The sequence below is a fragment of the Oreochromis aureus genome, linkage group 6 (genome assembly GCF_013358895.1).
Source record: "Oreochromis aureus strain Israel breed Guangdong linkage group 6, ZZ_aureus, whole genome shotgun sequence".
NCBI classification, from domain to species: domain Eukaryota; kingdom Metazoa; phylum Chordata; class Actinopteri; order Cichliformes; family Cichlidae; genus Oreochromis; species Oreochromis aureus.
In genome coordinates this window covers 3,280,523-3,307,495 of record NC_052947.1, presented here as the reverse complement: position 1 = coordinate 3,307,495, position 26,973 = coordinate 3,280,523, and the positions used below count along the sequence as shown (strand labels likewise).

The 26,973-nt window shown below is 42.6% G+C and overlaps 2 protein-coding genes across 4 annotated transcripts in view; both read left to right on the top strand.

Annotated features, from left to right (window-relative positions):
• Positions 1-7,270: 7,270 nt before the first annotated feature.
• On the top strand, positions 7,271-16,906 carry pold4 (DNA polymerase delta 4, accessory subunit). Its single transcript, XM_031751523.2, has 5 exons — positions 7,271-7,378; positions 8,795-8,930; positions 9,223-9,300; positions 15,889-16,000; positions 16,700-16,906. Exons 2-5 carry the CDS (start codon positions 8,822-8,824, stop codon positions 16,722-16,724), a joined length of 324 nt encoding a protein of 107 aa, XP_031607383.1. The 5' UTR covers positions 7,271-7,378; positions 8,795-8,821; the 3' UTR covers positions 16,725-16,906.
• A 426-nt stretch (positions 16,907-17,332) lies between these two features.
• Positions 17,333-26,973, top strand: part of si:dkey-28b4.8 (sarcoplasmic/endoplasmic reticulum calcium ATPase 2) — a 20,281-nt gene continuing 10,640 nt past the window's right edge. The window contains exons 1-7 of one of the 3 annotated variants that reach the window (XM_039613575.1): positions 17,333-17,670; positions 17,925-17,988; positions 20,208-20,327; positions 22,019-22,036; positions 22,154-22,236; positions 22,486-22,590; positions 23,948-24,086. In XM_039613575.1, coding sequence (XP_039469509.1) covers positions 20,210-20,327; positions 22,019-22,036; positions 22,154-22,236; positions 22,486-22,590; positions 23,948-24,086 — 463 coding nt within the window. In that variant the 5' untranslated portion in view covers positions 17,333-17,670; positions 17,925-17,988; positions 20,208-20,209. Of the gene's footprint in view, positions 17,671-17,759; positions 17,989-20,207; positions 20,328-22,018; positions 22,037-22,153; positions 22,237-22,485; positions 22,591-23,947; positions 24,087-26,973 lie in introns of all 3 variants that reach the window. The other 2 variants (XM_039613574.1, XM_031751518.2) reach the window with 2 other exon arrangements.

The following is a 26,973-nucleotide window of genomic DNA, read 5'->3' as shown; positions in this document are numbered from 1 at the left end:
CATGGAGGTCCCTTTATAAGCCTCCCCTCACGAAAAAACATGCAGACTTGCAGTGGAGAATTCTTCATGGCATTGTTGCTGTAAACTCTTTTTGTTTCTGTTATTAACGCTGCTGTGGAAGACACATGTCCATTCTGTGAGCAGAGGGAGACCCTGTTTCACTGTTTTTCTGAATGTGTTCGCCTCTTGGCTCTGTTTGTGCTTCTAAAAGCCATCTTTAGTAGATGTGGGGAAGATTTTACACTGACTATTTTCATTTGTGGTTTTAAATTTACTCGTCTTTGGAAGAACAAATGCCAGCTGCTTAATTTTTTATTAGGACAGGCAAAAATGGCAGTGTATATGAGCAGGAAGAGAAAGGTGGCAGAAGGGCTGAATGTTGGGGTAGTCCCTGTGTTTGTCAGCATGGTGAAGTCTAGGCTGTTGCTAGAATTTAATTTCTATAAGACAGCCTCAGACCTACATACTTTTTCTCAGGTCTGGGGTTACAGGGGGGCAATCTGTAGTGTGGTGGAGGGGCAATTAGTTTTGGGGCAGGTGTTGATGTAACTTTTTCTTGATTTTGTGTTACACTTCAATGTGACAGGTGTGGTAATATGTCGATTATTTCATGAGCAATAAACGTATTTTTTAAAAATCAAAAAAAATCTCTCTCTCTCTCTCTCTGTCTTCCTGTCTCTGCTCAGAGCATGATGGACATTTTCTGTGTGAATCAAATTGTGATGTTGTAAAAGGTTTTAATTCTATTACTAAGAAAATGTGGCCAGTTTCATTACTTAGATAAATGTTATTATTGTTTTTACCTTCATTTCAGCAGGAATAGCAAACATGTAGGAACATATGTCAAACTGAATATGAGTTTTTAATTGTAATGAGACAAATTTAATTAAACAGTAAAAGGTAACATTAAATAAATCACATGTATCACTGATTCGGCTTAATTCACTAATATTTGCATGCAAATGTTGTTACCCTGCACAAAAAACAAGTGTGTGCACAGTATCATTGTCAGATTTATGGAACATGTGCAGCGACCCATTTTGTCAAATTCAGCACTGAAGTTGTGAACTACATATTAATTGTATAGTTATTTCTAGCAGTCTCAAAAGAGTCAAAACTATTAAAAGGATTGATAAGGCTTTAAAATGTGCTGTTTTCCATTTCAGCCTGAGATGAGAAGGGTAGGAACAAATAAAAGATATAAAGGGCCCCTGGCAGCTTACATGACCAGCTGTCCGCAGAAACGAAGGATGTAACTGATTTGGAAGTTACTGAATCATTGCCTCTTCTTTCATTTTGCAGATCCCTTTGTTTTGTCCCCCATTCTAATGCTAGGTTCCTATCAGTAAGTGTAACTCAGTCTGGCATTACTTTACCCAGTCTTCTTCCACAGCATGTCTTTATCCTGTCACAGCAGATGGCCCCGCCCCTCCCTGAGCCTGGTTCTGCCGGAGGTTTCTTCCTGTTAAAAGGGAGTTTTTCCTTCCCACTGTCACCAAAGTGCTTGCTCATAGGGGGTCATATGATTGTTGGATTTTGCTCTGTATGTATTATTGTACGGTCTACCTTACAATATAAAGCACCTTGAAGCGGCTGTTGTTGTGATTTGGCGCTGTATAGATAAAACTGAATTGAATCCAACAACAGGTTTCCAACTTGAGTATAGAACACTGTGGTGATTCCATCAAAGATTTACTACACTGCAAGATTGATTTCCATTTTCTTACCCAATTCAGTGCCGTGGGGGGTGGGGCTATCCCAGCTGCCATTGGGCGAGAGGCAGGGTACACCCTGGACAGTCTGTCATAGGGTAACACAGAGAGACAGGCAACCGTTCACAGTCACATCACGCCCATGGACAATTTAGAATCACTAATTAACCTAACACCATGGACTCCATGTCTTTGGACTGTGAAAAGAAGCCAGAGTACCCAGACAGAAGAGAAAATGTAAACTAGCTGAGGTACCCCTGAGCAAGGTACCGTCCCTACACACAGCTCCCTGGGCGCCCAATGGCTGCCCACTGCTTCACTGAGTGAATGGGTTAAATGCAGAGAGGAATTTCCCCACGGGGATCAATGAAGTATACATTATTGTTATTAAATAAAACCGGAAGTAGCTAACATTGAGACCAAGACGTACAAACAGGGAAACCAGATGAGTAAAGCCTGTTATTACTAACACACCTATTTACTGGAAACCAGTGCAGTAAACCAGTTTAAAACTGTTAGAATGTGGCCTATTTTCCTTTCAAACAGTTGCAGTCAGTAAGTAAGTAATATTTATTTATATAGCGCTTTTTGCAGATAAAAATCACAAAGTGCTTTACAACAAAGAAAATGAAAAGAATGGAAATACAACAAATAACAATGTAAACAGTAAAATACAACAAAATACAGGAGTTGATTTATTTCTGTTTGCATCATTGACTGTAAAGCTTTAACATACTGAAGGCTGTTTATTACACACTCACGTACCTGGCACCGTACCCTAACCACAAAAACATAGAATACAAACTCAATCATTTCACAACTTCATAATATGCCTTCACTTACAGAGCCAGTGCAGGACAGCACTGACTAATTTGCTAATAAATATTTAACAATGCGAGGTTTGTGATGTCCATTATGTCATAGGCTTACCAAAGCGAAGAGAGCAGAAGTCATTTTGTATGAGAGGCTACTTTCAAGCTTGTGGATCAGTCTCCACATCCAGATACACACCACAAACCACATCCAGGAGATAGTATTTCCCACTAATTTAATAGCTGCTTATGTAATGCCATTGAAACTCACTGAATGCCTCCATTACAAAGCAGTCACTTACTAGGAGTCGATAATGGTCTGACACTGGACAAGAAGCAAAAAGCTGCAGAAGCACTGAAGGCTGAACTAGTGTAGAGCATCGTGGGGCTGAGCGACTGGTTATAAAAAGATCAAAAAGATCACAATGTGGTTGGAAAGGTGTTTTACACAAATGTCAAAGAAAAGCTGTTTCCAGTCAGGCGGACGACCTTTGTATTTCTGATGCAAGTGCACAGTCACACCCACACGTCCATGTATTCCTGACTTGATGGATATTAGACTAATTTCCTGGAACCCGTCACAATTACTAGCAGAACTTCAACCCTCATCTATTAGGCAGATTCAACCTGAGAATACTGTACTGTTATGTAGTCACGAGCATAAAATATTGTCTTTGATAACCTTATACTGACACAATCTCTTTGTGTTTCTCATGGTTATCTGATCATATAGTGACTGTTCATCACTTATGTCCAAACTGTCTAAAAGGGTCAAAGGATTTCACACAAGAGGTGGCTGTAGCTCGGGATAGGGGAGGCCCTCTGTTAGTGTTTGAACGTTAGATTCAACACACCTCTGCGTGGGAAGAGTACTCTGAGCGCTCTGGGAGAGTAGAAAAGGTGCTATATGAGAATCAATCCATTTACATCTGTGAGAGGATTGTTGGTGTAAACAGGAAAAAACAAATGTGCATTTCCTACACTTAAAATAACCGTGTTAAGGTTAACTACTATCTCTTTATGCTTGACAACCATAAAAATGAGGCAGTCTGCCCAATTACTCTAAATGTGTAAATTTGGAGAAGTCTTATGATCGTGCTCTTTGGTATGTCCCGCCTACAGTGGACTTCATGGTACCATAATTGTGTCCATTGGGATCTGACTTTGGTTAGGCAGAGTGAAGGATTATGGGTATGCAACCAAAGCAGAGAGCCTTGCATGCAGCCCTCTAAAGAGCCAGCAGTGCATACACTGATTGATCATTTACTTTGAGCATATGCGTACATATATAAAAAATCAAGAAGAGAAAAGGGAGCAACATCCCAAAAAGCACGGAAAGCACAGACAGAGCCTGGTTCCACTTTAAGCTGTGAAGCTCATTATTACATCATGGCACAAAAAACTGAACATTCATTTTCACAAAATGTGTCTCTCACATGTTTTTCCTGAATTTTACTGTATAAGCCACAAAGGAGAGACAGCACTTCTCTCTTCTGCACCTTAGATGAGATTATGTGTAAGTGATGTGTCAGGCTGGATGGATTACAGGCGCAGTGAAGTAAATACCACAGAACAGATTTGTATTGATTTTCTGATTTATGACCAGAGACAGTGAGAGGCTGCTGCTTTCATTAGCTTAATGCTCAACACCAGAACTATCATTTTCATTGAAAACATCACTTCCATGCTTCCATGTGACTGAAGCACTGGAAACATTGTAATCACTCTTGGAGCTAATGGGGGTCCAAATAAGGACTTAAGTCCAGTCTTTTGTTTTTCGTTGATGTGATAACATCAGAAGTTGGGGAGTCCAACTGTTTCCCAACGGAGCAAAGAAATTATGAAAATTCTGATTATGATGATAAGATTTATTCTGAAACGTCCTGATGCATGCATCCAGGTAAGTAAATCTCCAAAAGTTGATTCTGTTCATCTGGACGTAGCGTTTTGTGGGAGAAACGTTTCATCACTCATCCAAGTGACTTCTTCAGTCTCAGCTGACTGCAGGGAATGGAACAACACCAAACAACCTCTGGCAAAGCGGATGGCACAACACAGCAGAGCTACCTCGTCAGGCCAGGACTCTGCAGTCTATTTACACCTACAGGCCAGTGGACACTCTTTCAACGATGAGGATGTACACATCCTGGACAGGGAAGAACGCTGGTTTGAGCGCGGAGTCAAGGAGGCCATTTACGTGAAAAGGGAAAGACCATCTCTGAATCGAGGAGGGGGCCTAAGGGTACATCTGTCACCATCTTACAATGCTGTGATTGCAGCCATTCCCCAACTCTCTGTGAATGGGACTCATGGCCATTGATCAGTGTTCTTTGGTCTGTAGTTGTTGATCAATGGTCATGAGAATTTGCATAAATATGAAGAATTATGAAGGAACTGACCTCCCAGTCCATTGTTCCTTCAGTGGGCTGGTTTCAGTCGTTATGCAAATGTACTGTTTATAAGATTTGGGGAAACCTGCAGTCAGCTGAGACTGAAGAAGTCACTTGGATGAGTGACGAAACGTTTCTCCCACAAAACGCTACGTCCAGATGAACAGATTCAACTTTTGGAGATTTATTCTTAAAGTTATTCCCAGATTATACCAGACTCCTATAATCAGTGCATCCAGGGCTCTGAATGAAAGATTGATGAGACCAGTTCAGTGTCTGAATAAATGTTCATATTAATTTGGAAGCTTTGAAACTGTATAAATACATTTTTGTGACACCTTTAACCAGAGTTAGCAGAAACAGAGACAAAGCTTGCTCAGGCTGACAATGGCCTTTCCCACAACACTGGCACAGAGATTTTAGTCAAAGAACTTTTGAAGGATATTTATCATTTCAAGCTATGTTTCCATATTTAACAAAGACACCGTGTTCAACTGCAAAATGCTGAAGATGTTTGAAATATTCCCACAGGTTACGTGATAACAGTAAAAAAGGATTTTTGTGTAAGACTGTTGTTAAGCATGTCCATGTCAGTCTGTCCATCATTAGAAACAAATCCAATACAGTAACCAAGGCAGCTTCATGACTCTACCATCTTTCGTATGTGTGACTCATCTTTAAATTACTAATAGTATTGCACCCTCACCTCTGAAAGCTTTATTCGGCTTTCCAAATCTGTTTTTTTGTTTAATCAGGGACCAGAATAAGCTTCCTGAACATTTATTCCACTCTTTCTCACATGACTCTGCAAAATCCGCTCTATCAGCATTAACCGTTTAAAACCTTGTAATTTTTCTTTACATTTGAAGTTTTCTATTATATTATTTATGTGTAGTTGATACTTAGAATAGAATAGTCCTTTATTGTTATTGTACATGTGTAATGAAATTATGGGTGCTCCACGCTAACTGTGCAGAAAACCAGGCTCAGATTGGTGAGGTGGTGGGCAGGGTGGGGTGTGGGTGGATAGTGTTTGCTAACAGTCTGAATGGGGAAGAAGCTATTAGTGAGTTTGGAGGTATGGGGCCTGACTGACCTGAGGCACCGTCCAGAGGGCAGCAAGTCGGGTGGTGGGCGGGGTGCGAGAGCTCGCCAGTGATGGCTCTGGTTCACCTGAGAAAGGAGGATCTGGCGATGGCCTCCAGGGGTGGCAGAGGGCAGTCAGGGACTTTCGGGGTGGTGCTGATTACCCTCCGTGCAGCCTTCCTGTTCCTTCCACTGAGGAGCCATAGAAGGCCTGCAGCAGCTCCTGGTCCAGGTCCTTCGTCTTCAGGACACGGGGTAGGTGCAGCCGCTGGTGCAGGAGCGGGATTAAAGCGGGATCCAGTTTGGTGGTGAGGATTATGGTGTTGAACGCTCGAAGAACCCAACCCCTCTAAAAGCAACTGGCTTCCTTTTACACTCTACCATTCAGGTGAGCATCTGGAATAGCCCAAGTCTGGGGTTAGCAAACCGAATGAAAAAATAAACCTCCCCATGAGCAAAACATTGGTTTGCTCCAGGAGGTCTTGAGCAGGTGATTGAGCTTCTTTTGCTCTTTTGCACCACATCCTGCAAAGGAAGCAACCAGGAAAGGTGAGTACTGTTCACACACCTCTCTTAATACATATACAAGAAATTTAGTTTACTAATGATTAAATGTGAACAGCTCTAACTCAGGTTCTTTTTCCTGACACAGGTAGGATGACCAGTCCTCCTGTCTCTTCACTTTGCACGAGCAGTTACTGAAATACTACCTAATGAGCCTAATACAGAATGACTAACCCACAAATGGAGGGGGTAGGCAGTCTCTGATGTGCTAAGACACTATCCGCTCAAAACACTTCCTGACTACAGACGTGAGGGCTATAGGTCTTTAGTTATTGAGGCTGTCTAGGCCAGTCTTTTTAGGGGTGAGAATGATGGTGAAGGCCTTCACACAGGTGGGAACGGTGGCGCGAGTCAGGGAGAGATTGGACAGCCTGGTGAGAATCCCTGCCAGTTGGTCCGCTCAGCCTTTAACCAAATAGTAATTGGGGGTGTATTACAGTCTATGTGGTTTTAAAGTGGTTTCAGCTGGGCTGTCTGGGGTATTATGTTGGAACTGTCAATCCCATTTCTATACATATAATTTCATTTGTTGCTTGACCTGCCCAGAGACTGCAGATGGAAATGAGCTAGCTAAATCTGGTATAATGGATTTCTTCTTGCAGATAAACTGACTGAAATAAAGATTTGATCATATTTAAAAGTGTACTCTTAACACACTGGCCTGCAGTACGCAGAGCAAACAACAGGTGGCAGCAAAGGAGTGACCCTGGCTCAGTGTAGCGCAGTGCCGGTGGGAGAAGAAGAAAGTGTTGCTGCCTGAGAGAAGAGAAAGCGCTGATCTGTTTCAAACAGCTGTTATCGCTTAGATTACAAGGTAAGTTTAAAGGACACTCGGGTCTTCCTGCCTCTTTGGGGCTGACGGGGGCCGCCCAAACACACGACATACCGCAGGAAAAGGCCAGGGTGCCCTCTGGAGCTCAACATGATTTATTAGGCTAAGTGAAAAGATACAGACCAAAACAAATGTCCATCACAGAGGACGTAAATAAATAGGCTGGGTCGCAGAAGGATGTGCGGCTCAAACGTGGAGCTGGACCTTCGATTGACGGTGAAACAAGTGTTTTTCACAGTGAACCGTATTTCCTGCGCCCGTGGATATGGAAAAGTAGGCACACTGTGACTCTTCCGTGTGGAATCAGTGAAGTGGTCTGAAACTAAACTTAGTGACAGTAAACCTGTAATAGCTGGTCAATGCGTGAGTCCTGCGCAGCGTACCTGCGGTCCCCGTTTCTACGCTTCAACACGTCACTGCATGGGGCGTGACGTCAGAGGCGATCACAAACAACATTAGACAGAGGCTCAAATTCTCACTCGTTATTATCATCATCATCATTATTATTATTGTTATTTCGGTCGAATTTAGAGGCAAAGACCAAACTAACGAGCACGTAGCTTACTTCGTGCTCGTTAGTCGCCTTCATGTGCTTTAGAAAAATCAACAGGAAACGTCGGATTTTTAACTTCATGCTGTTAGTTTGCAGCTTCATGCTAATACGACATGTAAGGTTACATGTCGTATATTACACACGTGAGCCATGATAAACCCACTGACTGTGGGTTAAACCGTTTTATTTTGAAAACTTTGCCGTGGACGAAATGCTGTGACTCACTATTACTGCGTAATTACTCCTGATTGAAACAGTGGTAATAAAGAATGAGCTGTTTACAGGTTCCTTTATGGCACACTCTGTGTTCTACATTATAATCAGTGAGTCCTTATTGGCCACTTATAATATAAATATTTACATTTACATAAATTCAGCTATATAGACTTTGGATAGCCAAGAACTGATCAGAGCTTCTACCTTGTGACAGAGATGTTCTTTCTGTCTACAAATAGCTTGATATCATTCATGAGAGATATGTTCGACATACGTTTCACAAATGATGGGCCAACAACTCGTTTACAGCTGCTTAAATACCAGCAGTCAGCTTTGGAAAAACCTGAAATGACTTTTAGGCACAACAGGTGAGTGTGATGAGGCAGCAGCTACGAACACGACGCTTAGTTTGTGAATTGATGTGAACGTTATAGAATTCTGTCATTAGGCATGAGTGTTTTCTTTTTCTATAACGTTGATGAAAATGTTGCTCAATAGCTGACTGGTAGTTGAACGCATCACATTGGCAGCCCTTACCACATCAGGGAGTGATGGTGAGCTTGCAGGAGAGTTTCTTATGTGGAATCTTCGACTTGTTTCTATCTTTTTAACAAAAACCCATTGCACAGGTGTGTTTCTGCTGTGGATCGGCCACCATGACAACCAAGCGCAGACTTATCACGGACTCATTCAAAGTGGTGAAGAGATCCAGAAAAGGAGGGAAGCGAGAGAAGAGCCCCACTCCTCCTCCTTCCCCACAGAAAGGTGAAGAGCAGCACTCTTTGTGGTGTAAATGTAAACAGATTTCCTGCAAATGCAGCTTTCCATAATTCACAAATAAAAATAGTCATTATTTATCTCATACTGACCCTTGGTGAGCGGTTGCTTACTGCTCTCACGAACATCTACCTGTCTGTCCACATGTCCAGAAAAACATGTCCAGAAACCTGCTGCACAACTGTTCTATGAAATTTCCAAATTGCAGATCCATCCAGTATATTTACCCTGATGTTAATGTGAGAGTTGTTGTCACATGACCCTTTCTTCCTGTGAGCAGAGGCTGACAGAATTAGAGAGGAGGAACTGGAGAAGCTCCGACAGTTTGACCTCGACTGGAGTTTTGGGCCTTGCACAGGTAAGATTCATGCTGTAGTAGATTGGCATGGGAATGAGAAGCAGTCCGGCTCCTTGGAATCGTTAGTCGATCCCACTTATCGCTTCTTGCAGTCTCGCTGCGATCAGCTGATTTCGATTCGAGTGTTGGGGGAGGAGAATAATGGCTCGGGAACTGTGTCGATTTGTACTGCACAAAAGGATGAGAGTGCCATGCTACAATGAAGACTGCTCCAGGACAGAAACAGCTGCACCACAGTGTTAACACCAGCACCTGCACAGACAGCATGCTAACGCTAAGATAGCCAAGAACCCAGAGTGATGTTGAAGCGGAGTGAAGCCCGGCCCTGTGATAAAGTGAGCCGTCGTCTGCAGCGAAGCCAGCAGCTGCTGAACGTTCTACAGTACAATACAACTTTAAAGTCTCTTTGTGCTGCTTTCCATCTTTGCTTTGTGTTCATAAACACTAAGAGAAAGATGACGTGTGTCCTCGTTGGGACAGGGATTTGTGTTGGTGTGTGGGGTAGCCTGTAGGTTTATATTGTTAAACGATGATTATGAGACAGTGTTCAGTTCATTTTACAGAGTAACATGAAAGTAACGCAGTGAGTAAATGGCCTGTATTTGTATAGCGCTTTTACTAGCCCCGCCTAAGGACCCCAAAGCGCTTTACATACCCAGTCATCCACCCATTCACACACTGGTGGAGGCAAGCTACAGTTGTAGCCACAGCTGCCCTGGGGCAGACTGACAGAAGCGAGGCTGCCATATCGCCATCATCGCCCTTCTGGCCAACACCAGTAGGCGGTAGGTGAAGTGTCTTGCCCAAGGACACAACGACCGAGGCTGTCCGAGCCGGGGCTTGAACCGGCAACCTTCCGATTACAAGGCAGGCTCCAAAACTCTTGAGCCACGATCGCCCCAGAGTAGTGTAGCAAATGTCTTTCTCCTGGGTGTAATTAAGTAACGTGCTGCATTACTGGTAAGAAAAGTGTTCTGGTTAACATGTGCAATAACTTTTTTACTCTGACTCCAACAGCGATCACAACAAAGAGGAGAAACACCTCCAACACTCACACACATTTGACCATGCAGCTTGTAATGAATTTGCCTGATTGTAGTGGAGACAATGAGCCAATGAGATGAGCGATATCGTGGAATCAGAATCATTACTGCGAGAACACGCTGTAGAATATGTCAAAGGAGAAGCTTTACCCAGAAACACACACACACACTTTTATATGTGGCATGTAGTAGGGCTGCACAATTAATCGTTAGAAAATTGCGATCTCAATTCATACTTATGTGCGATCTCATTTTCAAATGACAACGATTTAAAAAAAAAAAAAAAAAAAAGAAAAAATGATGATGATTGTACCGGATTTTGATCCGGGACATAATCTGCATGAAAACAAGCGCTCACTCTTCCTGCTCAACAAATGACAAGGGCGGAGCCTTATACCACGTGATACAGAAGCCAGCTGGCAGGGAAAAAACAACGGAGAGCATGTGAGAGATGACGAAGCTGTAAAGGCCAAGAAAGTGACAGGAGAAAATCCGTCCCGGTCAACCACATCAATAACGGGAACCTTATACAGCGCTTCCCCATACCCGTCGAACTCCCGCAGGCACTTATCACCTGGCTAAAGATATGGCTCCCATCAACACTGTGCAAAACGAGGGATTTAGGAAAATGATCAACACCCTAGACAAACGCTACACAGTGCCGTCCCGCAACTATTTTTCAAATGTTGCACTACCTGCTCTATACACGCAGTGTCGAGCAACGGTGGAGACGGAATTACAAGCAGTACAACATTTTGCGGCAACAACAAAATGTGAGACATTTATTGTTTTAATGTTTATTTATTATTTTTATGTTTAGTCTCAACTGTTACGAAGTTGATGTGCAGTTAATAAGTGCAAAAAATATTTACACTGGAAAAGAAAATCGTGAGAGAATCGTGATCTCAATTCTGAGCAAAAAAATCGTGATTCTCATTTTCTGCAAAATCATGCAGCCCTAGCATGTAGGACAGATATTAATAGTTACAAGTGTCCAAAGTTTTATCGGAGGTTTCCTTGCTGTCGTAACTGTTTGTGCCTTTACTTGGAAAATTCTGTGTCTTTGCTAAAAGTGTCTTTCTGCTTAAAGCTTCGTGTCTCTACTGTGAGCTCAAAATAAGTTGAATAAATGAAGCTCTACCCAGAGTGTGTTATTCTGGAGGTGAAGCTGAATTTATTATTCTGTTCATTTTTTTCTTCATGTTTTTTAATAGAAGAGCTGAGACAGCAGGCATTGTTCCAGTTTATGGTTTTATTTGTGGCATAATAATGAACAGGGGACATTTTTGCGATGCCTGTATTTGCCCCCTCTTTCATAAAGCATTAGTGTTAGCTCATCTCTCACCATATTTGGAATATCACTGAAGTGTCGTCAAGCCTTCAGTTTCAGTCCAACTTCTGAGACTATGATCAGTTTTTCATGTTTGTGCTATCCAAAAAATGTTTTTGTAAGTCATCTTTAGTGCAGCAGCATCATGCAGCCTGTCAGAAATGCACAAAGACAGGGCCTAATTAGTAGGAAATGACCCCGATCCCTCTTATCTGTTACACTCGCTGACATACACTCCCTTTCAACATGTAAATGAATCAGAACGGTAGCAATATTGATGTATTGACTTTTGTATAGTATGTTTTTCTCTCTTATTTTCTTTACTAAATGTACCTGTTTATTGTTTACATGTTTGAAATAAATGAACAGTAATAATAATAATAATACCCCAGTCATCACTGTAACAGGGCAGCTGCGGTCAGACCTTTAACTACCTTTATTAAGACCAAAGATGAAATGATCATTTGGGGCTGATTCCTTTGAACTGTTCCTTTTCCAGGGTGGAATGATTACACTGCTTACATGTTTAATGAACGTCAAAACAACAATTGAATATACAAGTTTTCATTTATTTGGGATTTCAGGTCAAAAATATACGGACACCCTACCAGTATTTGGATGCATTCCTCTTGGGAAGTCGCACCTTGGTCAGACGCTGTTGGTAGTCATCGACAGCCTGCTGGCATGATTGTGGCTGGACACTTTACCACTCTTCTTGGTAGGATTGGTTGAGTTCATTTGAATTGGTTGGTTTTCTGGCACAGAGCTAGGTTTTAAGCGTAGTGTACGAATTTACAGTAGGGTTGAGGTCAGGGCTTTATGTATTCCAGAACCAGTTGTAATGTGCAGGGCTCTAGAGTGCGACCAAATTGGTCGCAAATGCGACCAAATTTTTTTGGTCGCACCGGTGTGACCAAATATTTTCGGGTAAAAAAAAAAAAAAAATCTCTGCAACTCTCCGTGTGGTCAACAACAGACACACATTATGCCCCTATCGTGGACTAAACCAATCAGAGATAGTCAGGGGCGGGACCTCTCTGATTGGCCGTGGTCCAGTTGAAAGTGCAGGTGGAAGAGAGAGGTGAGTAGCTTGAATAAAGCGATATCAATTCATTAACGGATTCCACACAAAGACGTAAACACAGAGCGGACCGACGCATCAGAATCAGCTTTGTCTTTCTCGGCTTTCTCACCCCACGGCCCGAACACTGACACGCTGTCGGAGCTCAGCGATTCTGATGCGTCGGGTCTGCGCTGTGTTTCCGTCTTTTTGCGCTGATTCTGAGCTGCAGGTTTTGTCTCTCCAACCAAAATTCGCCGAGCCAGCAGCAAAAGAAGCAGCAAACTGCGCTTCACATTTGATCAATGTCGTCATGAATTCACTCTGACTTTTGCTGTTTTGCTTCCACCACGATAAAAATCCCACTTCATGCACAGCTCCCTCTCTCTCTCTCTCTCTCCCTCTCTCTCTCTCTCGCTCTCTCTCTCTCTGTACTTCAAGAACAGTTTCCCGTCTCAAATCTCTGTTTTCTGCATTATTCATTGGCTTATTACCCACCAGTCTACCGTTGTTTACAGCGCTGTCGGCCGCTGTCTTTTTCTTTTCTTTTTCTTTTTTTCACGTAAATGACCTCGGACAAGAAAGCCTAATTTCTGCTGTTCAATACTGAAGAAATTTAAACTTCTTAAAATTATGCAAAATTGCAGAATATTGCAGAATATTTTTAAGGTTATCTGCTATAAAACGCCAGACCAGGAAAATCTGCTTCATGTTTTTCTGTGTTTTATTCTCAGTTACTTTGACACAAAGGCATCTGCTGTGATGTTCACAATTCTGATGAAGTCTCACATGTATCAGTGCTGATAAATGATCAGAATTATAATATTTCTGACTGTCTGAGGCTAAACTGAATCGAATCAGGACTTTGAGATCTGGAATCGAATGGATTATAGAAATCAGTGATGATACCCAGCCCTAGTGAGCAGCCTAGGCCTGACAGAAGGGGATGTAGCTGTGGGTAATAAGAAAAGATGAAAAGAACTATTGATAACTTTTGTGTTAAGTTAAGGACTGATCCGTCTGAAATTCATAGCCAGCTCTGACACGGTGCCATCAATCTTTGAATGCTGAAAAAACAGCAGTGTATCCAGAAAACACATTATATGCTGCAATAAATGCACTGCCCAAGTGTCCCCTCTCCCCACTGCCTTTCAGCAGCAGGCAGCAGCAAACAGGTCGTCAGAGGAGCCAAGATGATGATTAAGTTTAACATTTTCTACAATATTGACAAAGCAATTTAAGCACAAGTTTGTTAGTTAATAATTTAGAAATGAATATTGTCTGTATGGACTCCCCCCCCCAAAGAAAGTGCACATGTAAAACTGCGGTGTTAAGCGATGCGGTTGAAAAATCTGAGTGCGCCTAACTTTTGTGCCGGTACGCCTAAATTTTTAAAGTTAGGCGCACCGGTGCGCCCATGTCAAAAAGTTAGTCTAGAGCCCTGATGTGTGTTTGACACCATTGTTCTCTTGGAAGTCCTAGTTGTGTCCAAATTTCAAGCTGCTGATTTAAGGTGAAGTTAAGAATTTGGAGGTAGTCCAAAAATCCCAGTTATTGTTATCGGCTGGCCATAAAGCCTTTCTCCACAAGGCATTTGTTCATGTTGACAGCCACAAATTTCAGTCGAGCTTGAAGATGTTTTGGGATTAGGGCTCATTTCTTAGTCGCCACCCTCTCAGTCCACACTGATGTAAATCCTGGTTCACTGTGGACAGACACTGGTGTTACAGCAGTGTCTAGGTCATGACAGACTTGGGCCTTTGTGGTTTCTGGGTTGTTCCTAAATGTCCTAACCAGTGTCCTCTCATCTGAGGGTGACGGATGGATCTTCTTACAGACTTATCTGAATAACTTTTACTTGGATATAATTGATTAAAGTGGTGATCTTAAAATGTGCAGTTGTTAAAGCCTTCCCAACTTTGTTTTTCTTAGATCTTCACTGAGTCCGTGGAATGTTCCCATTGTTCCACTGGCCAGTCTGATACGTTCTGTAAGACTTTTTATACTCCCAAAGAAAAACTACCAGTTGTTTCTATTATGATTTGTTTAAGTTAATGACGATCACTAACAGGGCTTGGCCTTGTTAAAAGACTCCAGAGACTCTTCAGCTCCAGCTGCCAAACAATGGTTCCTGTATCAGCCTGTGTGCATATTTCTGAACGTGTGGATTAATAATAATAATAATGGATTGGATTTATATAGCGCTTTTCAAGGCACCCAAAGCGCTTTACAATGCCATTATTCATTCACGCTCACATTCATACACTGGTGGAGGCAAGCTACGATTGTAGCCACAGCTAACAGAGGCAAGGCTGCCATATCGCGCCATCGGCCCCTCTGGCCAATACCAGTAGGCGGTAGGGTAAAGTCTCTTGCCCAAGGACACAACGACCAGGACAGAAAGGCCGGGTATTGAACCGGCGACCTTCGAGCAGAGAGGAGCAGAGAGGCCGTATGTGAGACCAGTCCATTTGTTTCTGAACTTTAGTACTTTGGCTGCCACCGTGTTGCTTTGATCTAGTGAGATGTGAACAAATTTGGATGAATGGCTTCAAAAAGATGCTTGGTTAACAAAATGCTTGTATGAAATGTAATGTGTGCTGATTACCAAACCCATAAAATTCTTGGATTTCAATCACCAAAGTTAAAAACATGGTGGGGAGGTCTACTTCAGGGACTCCATTTGCTGGAGCAGACTACTCACACAGCAACTACTGCCTGTGCCTCCACACCTGCTGATCCAAGCAGCCATACCTCAACTTCCATTAATGACGTGACCGCCCACCTTGACGAGACTACAGAAGACTGCTGCTCCACGAGTCTGTAGGCAGGACCACGGACGTGCACAGACAAAGAAATGTGTCCTGAGCTGATCCTCGACTGTGCAAAACATTGTAAACAATGAGTACATTTAGATGAAAAAACTGAAAATGTACGTTGTGCAAATGGAAAATGGAATGTTCAAGTGCTTTGTGCCATATTAGCACAGCAACGCAGAGTGACCAGAGCGATGTAAGCAGTAGTAATCCTACTAGGTGTGTGTGCTCGCCTGTTGTCCTGATGCTCACTGCACTGCATTAGTTGTGGGTCCATTCTTTAGTAACATAAAACAAACTGAAGTGACTGAATCATTCATCCTGATGTGTCTGTATCAGGTATCAGCAGGCTGCAGAGGTGGGAGAGAGCAAAGCTTCATGGTCTGAACCCACCTGAGGAGATCAGAGACCTGCTGCTGCAAACCCACGCCGACCCAGAGTACAACCTGAGGTAACACACACACACACACTCTTGTTGTATCCCAGAGTATTTGAAAAGACCACAACATGATGGGTCATAAACATTACTGAAGGATGAGTGACAGCCCAGATCTTGACAGCTTAAAGCTGATTTGTGTAAAAAGGGTTCATGAAGCCATCAGGTTCCACAACAATCACACTACAGCGTACAGACACATCACCTCCTAACAGACACAAACATAGTGTGCAAATTAAAGGTCGCATTGTTTCTTTTGTTAAAAATGCTCCCTTTTTATCTCTAAGGAGATGTAGAGAAGTGCCCCTCAGCTGTAAAAGCCTGTTCATGAGTACAATAACTCATGAACGAGGTGATGTAGGATCTGTAGATACACGTGCATCTACTAAAAATCTTGGATGAGTTCGAATCTCCCCGATCTTCAAAGTCTGTTTCAGCAGTTTTTTGAGAATCATCTAGGTTTTTTACATTTATACCATAGATGTATCTGCTATGAGGCTGGAGGGCAGGACTGGCAGCTGCCAGCATTTTTCATAACATAATATTAATGGATTTGAATAAAAAAGCTTCATTTTGAAGATGTTACATAAAACAAGTTAAACATGAATAAGGTCTTCTTACAAAGCAAAATAAATCACTGATGGATGGAACAGTTGGAGAACTCGAGTGTTTTTGCTCACTGGCTGAGTGATGATTGTGTTTTCTGTCTTTCAGCTTGTGGAGTGGATATCCTCTCTGAGGAGGACACAAACAAAGTGCAGTCAAAACCAGGGGTTTTTTACATCAGCGTTTTATATGAAAAAGAAAAGAAGAAGAAACAAATCTGTACAACAGCAACCATGTTCCAGCAACTAAACCCTGCCGTTGTGTTTGTGTGTTTTAGTAGCTTGTAATATTTTTAATAAACACATTGAACCCAAACACTGACTTATTCTTGTCTTATTATGCAAGTTTAATGTTGTTTGTTGAAATAAATAGTGAAGGACACATGAAGGACAAACAGTTGTAAAATCATTTCCCTCGGCTTCTTCCATGTGCTCTGTAATCTGACACCTGTTTGCTTCAGGGTTTTTATAACTGCTGGATTTTTAATGCCTGGTCTGAAGAAGATGAGAGATGAGTAGGGCTAATGAATGCACTCTGTTAGTCCGCCTTCCGTGCCCCCGATTGGTTTGTTGTTTACTCACCCATTCGGTGCTAATTGGCTGTCACTCGAAGAGCTGAGCGACAGCAGTCGCACGACCTGCTGATTGGTGGAGGGGCTGCGGGCTGCCATCAGAGGCGGGGCATTCAGGTTGTAAATCTTTCGGTGGGCGGGACAATAACCGTCTACATGACTACATCGACCTTATTCCCGGGCCTATGATTGGATTAGCTTCAGCCCGTACATCCAGATCTTTGAGAAATTTTATTTACTAAATGGCTTAAAGGTGTTGATATCGTTTGTGCATAACTTGGGAAGCGCTGAAAGTGTCATTTAAACATTAGCTTGTAAAATATACATTTATGTTTTATCTCAGACTGTCATTTCTTTAGGAGAGGTCTTTACTTTGAAAGGTTTTACCGGATGATGTAGTTCGTGAGTGAGCGGCTAGCTTGATAACAGTGGATGCTGTAGCCCGTTTGGCTGTCGGAGCCGCTCTCCTCCTGTACACAGGAGAACGGATAACTACTGTACTGCATAGGTAAACTAACCCTGAATCATATTTGTAGAAACATTAGCCTTTAAAAAGTCTCGGTTCATTGGTGTGTTTGTTTTACATACAACCTTTAGCCGCTCGGAAACGACTGGATGCTGTTGCAGTGGAAATCTGTTGACGATGATTTTTCACTCATGAGCGGCTGTCACGTAACTCTGTAGACTGTTGAGATAAGATAAGAGAAAAGAAAGAGGCTGTTTCAAAATTAATTCCTGCCACCTTCGTTTGATTGCCGCAAGGAGGTAAAGCCAGAAGGCATGGTGCTGTGATACTCCCGGGGCAGCGGACACACGGACGGCTCTGGTAAGCAACCTGTTCATCTCCGCGGGATTATCCGTCCAAACGGACGCTAGCTGCCGAGCGTGCTAGCCGCGACTCTGTCGCTCCCTGGCTAACTGCTGCTCTATAGCTCGACAGATTTCAGTGTGCAGTGATTGTTCACAAGTCATTTCATACTATATTCGCGTTATAAGCAGTTAATTGTGCTGCTATTACAAATCAGTGCTACATCTCCAATATAACCCAGCATTTAGGCGAGGCTCATCGGAAAATATTGAATGCTAATGGTCTAAATGTAAATGTTAACATTGACCAAATGGACAGAAGTGTCTTTATTATAGTGTTTGGTTGTAGAAATCTGTGTGGAATATTATTGGATTATATTTATTATTTTCAGACGGATAGTAGGTGATTATAGAGCAGCAGAAGACAATTAATGATCTAACACGGGCCTGTGTCATACAGCCTGGCCTGTAGCGTCTACAACTAATAATATCCTGAGAATAAAGTCTTTGTGACAGGCTGCGCATATGTGCTTTACCATGTTGCACTTCATAGTTTTCTGATTATCACAGGCATGGTGATGATGAGTGGGCAGAGATGATGGGAACAACAGGCATCCTTTAAATGATTGAAAACCTTCTTGGTGCATTAGATGGTCTGTGTGGAAAAGGCCTCCAATCTTCATCTAATTCAGCCTTAAATTGTCACACTTGTTAATGGAGTTGGGAAGCCCAAATCCACACAGGGTTTGTCAGAAGACCAGACTCATACAGCAGAAATAAAACAGCAACCAGTGTGATATTTCTTTTTAGTGCCAGCTTGCGTCCCATGACCATAATTCCCGTCTCATGGGCTCGTCTGTCTCTGCGGGTTCCAGTTAGCCTGGTTGCTTGGCTGTACAGTACGTCTGATTCCCCAGCCATCTGATGCTGGAACAGTTTTTATTGCAGTGCTGAGAAACACTTTGAACCAGCAAGTTTCTTTCAAATGTGGAAAATGTTTTGTTTCCTGGTCTCTGACATGATGTGTTGGACTACAATGGGCATAATAGGCAATCTCTTCATTTTTAGACATTTGTTACTTTAGAACCTAAATCATGAAGCAAATGAATGGTGGCAAACTATTAACTTAATTTATAATTGTATAATATTACTGGTTTAATTTAAACATTAAAAATGCTAAGTCTTTTTCAGGTATAGTTCAAGTGAGTCAAGAACAGATGAAAACCAGTTCTTGCCTCAGTCATCTATATGTATCAGTCTGGAAAGGGTTAGAAAGCCATTTTTGTGCTTTGGGGTTCCAGCGAACCGCAGTGAGAGCCATTATCCACAGACAAAGAACGCCTGGAGCAGTGCTGAATCTTCCAAGGAGTGGCTGGCCCATCACAGTTACTCTAATAGCACATCGATGACTCAACCAGAAGCTCACCAAAGAACAACATGTAAAATACTGCTTCCTCACTTGCCCCAGTTAAGGTTCATGATTCATCAATAAGACAGAGACTGAGCAAATGTTGCATCTGTGGGAGATCTGCAGTGGCAGTGATCTCACATTTCCCTCATTCCCAAGACATTTGGGAAAATGTTCTGTGGACTGATGAGACAAAAGATGAACTTTTGCGTTAGTGACGCTAACACAGCATTTCATAAAAAGATCATCGTAGCAACAGTGAAACATGGTGGTGCTAGTGTGACGGTCAGGGGCGTCTTTGCTACTTCAGGACCTGGCTGACTTCTGACCACGACCAGAACATCCTGAGGGAGAATGTCCATCCATCAGTTTGTGCCATGAAGCCCAAACACACCTGGGCTATGCAGCAACAGCAAGGCCACCTCTGATTGGCTTACAGTGGGCTAGTCAAGCTCTGGACTTGAATTCAATTGCAATGCTTTGGCATGACCTTAGACAGGGCGTTCATGCTGGTTTGAGGCACAGTTCCTCCACAGTGAAGTGAAAAACTCATTGATAATTATTACAAATGCTTGATTATAGTTCCTGCTGCTAAGGGTGGCACAGAGTTATTAGCTTTAAGGGGCAATTATTTTTCACACAGGGCAGGTAGGTTTGGATAGCGTTTGTCCTTTAATAAAAGACATCCTAATCTAACAAACTGTATTTTGTATATGCAAAAAAATGAGAGAGGCAAATACTTTCTTTACACAACTATATACAAGGAGACTATTGGTGGTAAATGTTTGATACTCTTATTACTGACATTGGCTGTTCTTCTCTCACCACAGTGATGGATAATGCTCATACTAAGACGGTGGAGGAGGTTTTGGGGTTCTTTGGTGTAAATGAATCTACAGGTCTGAGCTGTGAGCAGCTGAAGAAGAACAGAGAGAGATGGGGACCCAATGGTAAATATAGAAATCATTACTGGCCCTTTGGTGTTTCATAGTTTGCTGGTACCATGTAGACTTCAGAGAGCCGTATTGTTTCTCTTACATGTCAGACTCTGTGATCTTACAGGTACAGTAAATAATATTAAAAAAACTTTGTGCTCATAAATATACATTTGTCCTGCAGTCACAACCATACCTAGGATTATGCACTTGACAGGGGTTAAAGCAGGGATCCTTATAGTTCGCTCAGGTCGCAGTGTCGTACATGTGGTCACCAGACAGCGCAGGGTGCTGTTAGCACAGGCAGCTAGCGTCTCTAGCACAGCTGAGTAACTGAAACTCTCTTAGCTTTGCCATGTTTGCAAAAATATAGAGCTGGGCGATATAAGATTTTTTCATATCACAATATGTTTTTTTCATTTCAGGCGATAACGATATATATCACGATATAAGCCAAATAACTATATTTGTAAGATTTAAATGTGCCGTTGCTCACAAGTAAAATATGAAATAATCAGCAGCTTGTTTTGATTTAAATATTTATTTCCCATAATAAGTTCAACAGGGCAGATGTACTTAAGGAACATGAGACTTCAGTTTCAGATAAATAAAGGCAAATATTGCAAACTACACAAAGGGCAGCCGCTAAAGCGTTTAAGTTTCAAAACAGAACAAACAAACAGACTAAATTGTCAATTCCACTTAGAAACAAAATATTAATTCTAAAAATAAATCTTAGTTTGTTTTACAGAAGAACAGACAAAATTGACTAACTTTTGTCAATATCAAATAAACTGAGAACTAAAAGGAAATTCTCAATCTCTCCTTGTTGTATAGCTTAGCTTTTCAAACAGTTTTAACAGTTACTTTAGTCTGACAAAAGCCGAATGACGAATTAGCGCTTTCAGTCAGAGAGTGAGCATGCACCGCTTTATTGTATTTCCAGACTTGCTTTCGGCACAATTTACAGTGCGCGCTACTCTCTGTTTTTGTCAGACTTGAAATAGCGAAATACCTTCACACTCACGGAACTTCTGTGGCCCTTCCGTTCGACAAGCTCTCCGGCATTGGAACCATCATCGGTTTTTTCTTCGGTAACCTTCGCTCACGCTCTCGGTTGATTTTTCTCTAGTCGGCAAACTCATTTCCTTCATTACCCGGGCTGCACGGCTGCAAAAACAAATACACATGTGCGGCTTGGCGCTTGTGCTGTACGTAACAAGTCACGTGACGTGACGCTGCGGCTGTGATTGGTTCGGCCCTGCGCTACTTAATTTGGATTGGCTGTTCTTATTTTTTTTTAAGAGGGCAAGAGAGATGAGGCCTATCGCAATAGTTTAATTTTTCTATCAAGAAAAAGTTATTTCGCAATACATATCGTTATCGTTTTATCACCCAGCTCTACAAAAATACCCTTCCAAAGATCAGGGACACACACCATCACGCACTGAGGTAACGTGGATGTGTTTCTTGATGTTTTGGTCATTCTCCATTTGAACTGTGAAGCACTGTCCTTGGTTTTCCTTCCTATCTGCTTGGTTTTTCGTGACTTGGCTGAATGTCATGAATTCTGCAGTCATTCACTGTAGCTGTGGTCCTTTGTGTCTTCTGATAGTGTACAGCAGATGACCCATTTGATTCATTTTGTTGTCTTTCTTATTCCCTTTGCAAATGACCGACCGCTTTCTTTACTTGTTTACTTCCAGAGTTACCAGCTGAAGAGGGTGAGTTACCTCCTTCTGCAGTATTTTTTGTTTTTTCTTTCTGACACCAGCTTTTTCACTCTATCAGTGCCTCTCAGTCTCAGCCTGCCTCTTCCTTCTCTGTACTGGTCCATGCAGGGAAGTCCCTGTGGGAGCTGGTGTTGGAGCAGTTTGAGGATCTCCTGGTTCGAATCCTGCTGCTGGCTGCATGTATCTCATTTGTAAGGAAACCGCAAAGTTCATCATAATCAGTTCCACAGTTAAAGTGCTCATGAATTATTTGTTTGTGTGAATAATACAGCATATATCAGGTTAATCATAGAGGCACACTGGCTTTGGTCTGAAGTTTTTTTTGGTTTTTGAGTCACAATTTTGCTTTTCCTTCATTCATATAATCTGTTATACACACAGAGTATAAATGAAGTGTGCTGTAGGCCCTCACCTATCTCTGTGGTTTCTCTGTCCACCAGACCCTGGCATGGTTTGAAGAAGGTGAAGGGACGATCACAGCCTTTGTCGAACCTTTCGTCATACTCCTCATCCTCATTGCAAATGCTATCGTGGGTGTATGGCAGGTAAACCCCGTGTGTGTGTGCACAGGTGATTGTCTCATCAGTATAAGGTCATATTGACAACAATATCATGTTATATTCTCTGAATCCAATGTTGGGATGATATAACAGACTGCTGCCAGCTGTATTCAGGTAGGTGGAGTGGCAGCTGATGATGTTTTCATTTCTACCATTTAAGAGAATGTGGCTGCTTACAGACGTTTGTATATGTGCATATCTGGGCTGAATGGCCCTGAGTCGCACACTTTAACACTAGGGAACCACCTCCACCTCCTTCCTCACCAGTTTTGGGTGATGTTACTGTGTTACTTCTTACAGTTAAGATTACTGCCATTAAAAGGTGACTGTATGTTGAGCCTGAGAAAAGCGACTCACTTGAATCTTTCCAAAAATAAACGATGTGTAGCCTGCTGCGCACTGACCTCATTTACTCCACCACATAACCAGCTACAAATGTGTTCGTGTCACTTTGAGTGATGGCTTTTTCCAAACTGTAAATGCCACGCTCTGTGCTATCTCCTGATCTGAGCAAGAGCTGGTGCACTTGCTAACATCTGTAGTGGATTATTGCTCATTTGAAAAATGAACTAAAAAGTATAAAACGAAGATGTTATTTGTTACAAAGCAGTTACACTGTTGCTGTCCACGAGTTGATAGTTAAGGTGCCTTTGCTTGCAGCCGCTCCTCTATTCCCCGAGTGGTCTCCGCAGCAGATGGATCTGCATGTTTGCTTTGGCAGATTTGACACCACATGCTCTTCCTGATGTAACCGTCCCCACTTATCCAGGGTTGGGACCAGCAGCAGCAGTTTGTCACCCTGTAAAGCCCTGCTGGCTTTACGGCTCCCCAAAGTCTCAAACTGGGGAGTTTTAGTTGATAATTAGTTGAACTGAATTTGGCTTTTTGGCTTCAATTAATGGATCGAATTAATATTTATCGATCGAATTCATTTTTAGTTAAGACACCATGATAATGGTAACAGCAGGGCAGTATGCGTGTACAGGTTGGATGTGTGTTTGTAACAGAGACATCTGAGCACTCTTTTAGGAGTTTATTAGCACAATTAAAAGTTTGTTGATTAATCATTTCATAAAAGGTTGGTGGTTCCCGTCACTGATACCTGGGACTTACTTTGAATGGTTTCATTTTCTGCTGTATTTGTAGGTCAACAGGAAATGACAGACCAACAGAGTACCAAAGACCTATTCACGTTTTGGGTTTCTGTTTCGTGGATTTGGCCTCTGTGTGTGTGTGTGTGTGTGTGTGTGTGTGTGTGTGTGTCATCTCCTGTCATGTTTGATGCCCACATACCAACATACATGAGCTATGTTGAAAGCTGACGTGCCACTGTGTCCTGCAGGAGCGTAATGCAGAGAACGCCATTGAAGCTCTGAAGGAGTACGAGCCAGAGATGGGCAAAGTGTACCGACAGGACAAGAAGAGCGTCCAGAGAGTCAGAGCCCGAGACATTGTTCCTGGAGATATTGTGGAAGTGGCAGGTAAATGAAATCATGAGATTCAAAGATGCATCAGTCAAAGTTGTGTCAGGTTCTGCTGTGTGGATGGTAAATTCATCTTAAATGAGCCAAATGCAGGATGCAGGAGACAGACATAAGCCAAACAAGCTTTTAATGCTCATAATACAGAAAATAGAAAAGTCTGAAACCCCAAATCCCCCGAGGAACAGCAGCGAGGATTCAGACAACACACAAGACTACGAGAACTCCAACCTCACCATAAAGAATAATAAAAAACGTAATAAGGAAACCACAAAGACGAGACTCCTCTAAACACAGGGGACCAAACTAAAACAACCCTACAAAGAGTATTTACTAAAGCAAAGACAACCAAGAGACACGGTCAAAAAACAAAAAGGAATCAAGAATACACCAAGACTCTTAACTCTGGGTCTGAGCCTCGACGTTGTTCTCTGGTCCGTTGATCCTGGGGTCTGTCTGCCTGCAGCAGGCACTGCACACGACCGCTCCTCTGTTCCCCTGTGTGGGAACGTCAAATGTTCAGCACTTCCTGTGAGCCAAAATGAGTGCATGCTAATGTTCTTAGCTGCCGTTAAATAGCACATGAGAGCTTTTTGCTCACCTTCATGAGTTGGTGCATCTCGCTCGCTGTCGTGTATCTGAGCCTATAAAGACATGTTAGAGAGCACTGGCTACCATGCATCATACTGCAGCCTCAAAGCTTTACTGCAACTACATCAGAATGGATCTGTAGGACTGGGGAAGTGAAAGCGTCATAAAAGAGTGAAGCCTGAAGGTGGACGTGCCCTGTTGGCAGCCTTACACACATTTATAAAGTGGTTTCCTTCAGACACACGTTTCCTTCTGTTTGTCTCAGGTTTAATATTGTTAAAAGCTAAAGTGGCCCAGACTGTGTACGTGTTTGCAGTGCAGTCGTGTGCAGCACTGCAGCGAGGATGGAAGGACTTCTGTGTTTAAGCTCAGTGCATTTCCACTGCATGATTGTTTTGACATTGTTGAAATAACATTGCAGGATCTTTATTTAAACATTCTGGCAAACATCTCCAAAGGCATGCCTGCCACCTCTGCCCTGTCCTTTAGCTGCTATCGTCATGGAAACCCTTCATGGAAAATATGTGATTGGAATGAACGTCGAAGACAACAGGCTTCAAATAATGTAACACAGAGAACAGCGAAGGCCGTGGTTTGATGACACCTTCACACTGCTGCTCTCTGCTCAAACACGACAGCATCATTAAATGTATCATCTCCCCCGCTGGAGCTGCAGCCTATGCAGAGGCAAAGCGTGAAATGGACACAGTGGACCGCCATGTCTGTTACACGTTTTGCCATGATACTGGGTTGCATACACACACACACACACACACACACACACACACACACAGAACTGTAGTTTGACCCAGTAAGAACACTGTTGAATCCTCCAGATACTCACTGATATTTCAGGCTGCTCAGAGAGAAGAAACAGGGTTATGTGTGTGTGTGTGTGTGTGTGTGTGTGTGTGTGTGTGTGTGTGTGTGTGTGTGTGTGTGTGTGTGTGATCTAGTGCCTCTTTGACTGTAGTAAATGTATTTGTCTTCCAGACCATGGGAACTGAGTTTACTGGAAAGGACCCAGCTGTGCTCTGGGATTTGTGTGGCTTCTTTTGTTCTTCTTACTGAACTGTGTGACGCTGCTGTCGACTCATCTTCAAACATAATGACTAATATTAGACGATTCAACACTTGGTCAAAGTTCATCATGAAATCTAACAAATATTCAGTAAATACGAGTTTTTGTTTAGTAACGTCAGCACTGAATACACCCATTGAGGAAACTGTGGCTGAGTTATATCTGAGTGGATGTTATCAGAAGTATCTACCCTGCTTAATGAAACGATGATGAAACGAGCAGGGGTCTCTCTGCTCACTCCTTCATATATAAATGTGGGAACAGCTTTGAGCAGCTGAGCTCGTCCAGCAGCAGGAATGCTAACCTTCCTCATGCATACTTTGTCCTCAGCTGTGTGCTGCAGACGTATTTGGTTGTCTCATGACTTCCTTTTGGAACATCGGGGGGAAGAATTCAAACATTTGTTTGACAAAGATACACAAAAAAGCTAAGAGCACTGGTCCCATCTTCTGGTACACACAAGCCTGATTTGGCTTTTGTTCCATACAGTTTACTATAGCCCTCATTTCCCCTGAAATGCCACTCTGTTCGGTCCAGTTAGTGTTTCTACAGCAGCTGTTTGAGGAAATGCTGCATGTTTAAGAAAGCCTGGAGCAGCGTACACCCCAGTCAGGCTGCCCGACTGTGAATCATGCAAAGTTACTCCAATGGTTGACCACAATAACAACACACAGGTGCAAATGAACATTTGTCTTACAAGCGTCCTAGCTGAACAGGGCGAGGTGGTCGAGGTGCTTCTCATCTTTATTTGCCTGTGACAGCTCCTGTGACATGTCTCCTGATCATTAATATTATTAATGACACATTTAAAGATGACACAAATATCTAATATGTGTATAAAGCAGCCTCTCCATCGGCTCTCTTCCACAGTGTGTCTGTGTCCTGTCTTCCTCCACTCACCCTGGCCCCCTTCCTGGTCCTGGTTCTGCCAGAGTTCCTGTTGAAAGGGAGTTTTTCCTTCCCGGTGTTGCCAAGTTCTTGCTCATAGGGGTCATCTCATTGTTGGTTCCTCTGTATTAGGGGTGTTTTTATGCTTGCCGTGTGCCCTGTGTCCTGGGTGTAGCCCTGTTGTGTAACCTCGTGTTAGTCCATGTTAATGATATTCCAGTGCAGAAGCTCGGGGACATGCAGATACACAGATGTTTGAAAACAGGAGACTTTGTGGAGTGTTTTGTTGCAAAGTTGTTGTTTTTTCCACAAAGTCTCTGCTTCTGG

Bases quoted from the DNA above. Each gene is read 5' to 3' on its own strand.
- pold4 (XM_031751523.2), top strand. From the start codon at position 8,822: ATGACAACCAAGCGCAGACTTATCACGGACTCATTCAAAGTGGTGAAG. The intron at 9,301-15,888 runs GTAAGATTCATG...TGTCTGTATCAG, and splicing joins GAGTTTTGGGCCTTGCACAG to GTATCAGCAGGCTGCAGAGG. The intron at 16,001-16,699 runs GTAACACACACA...TCTGTCTTTCAG, and splicing joins GACCCAGAGTACAACCTGAG to CTTGTGGAGTGGATATCCTC.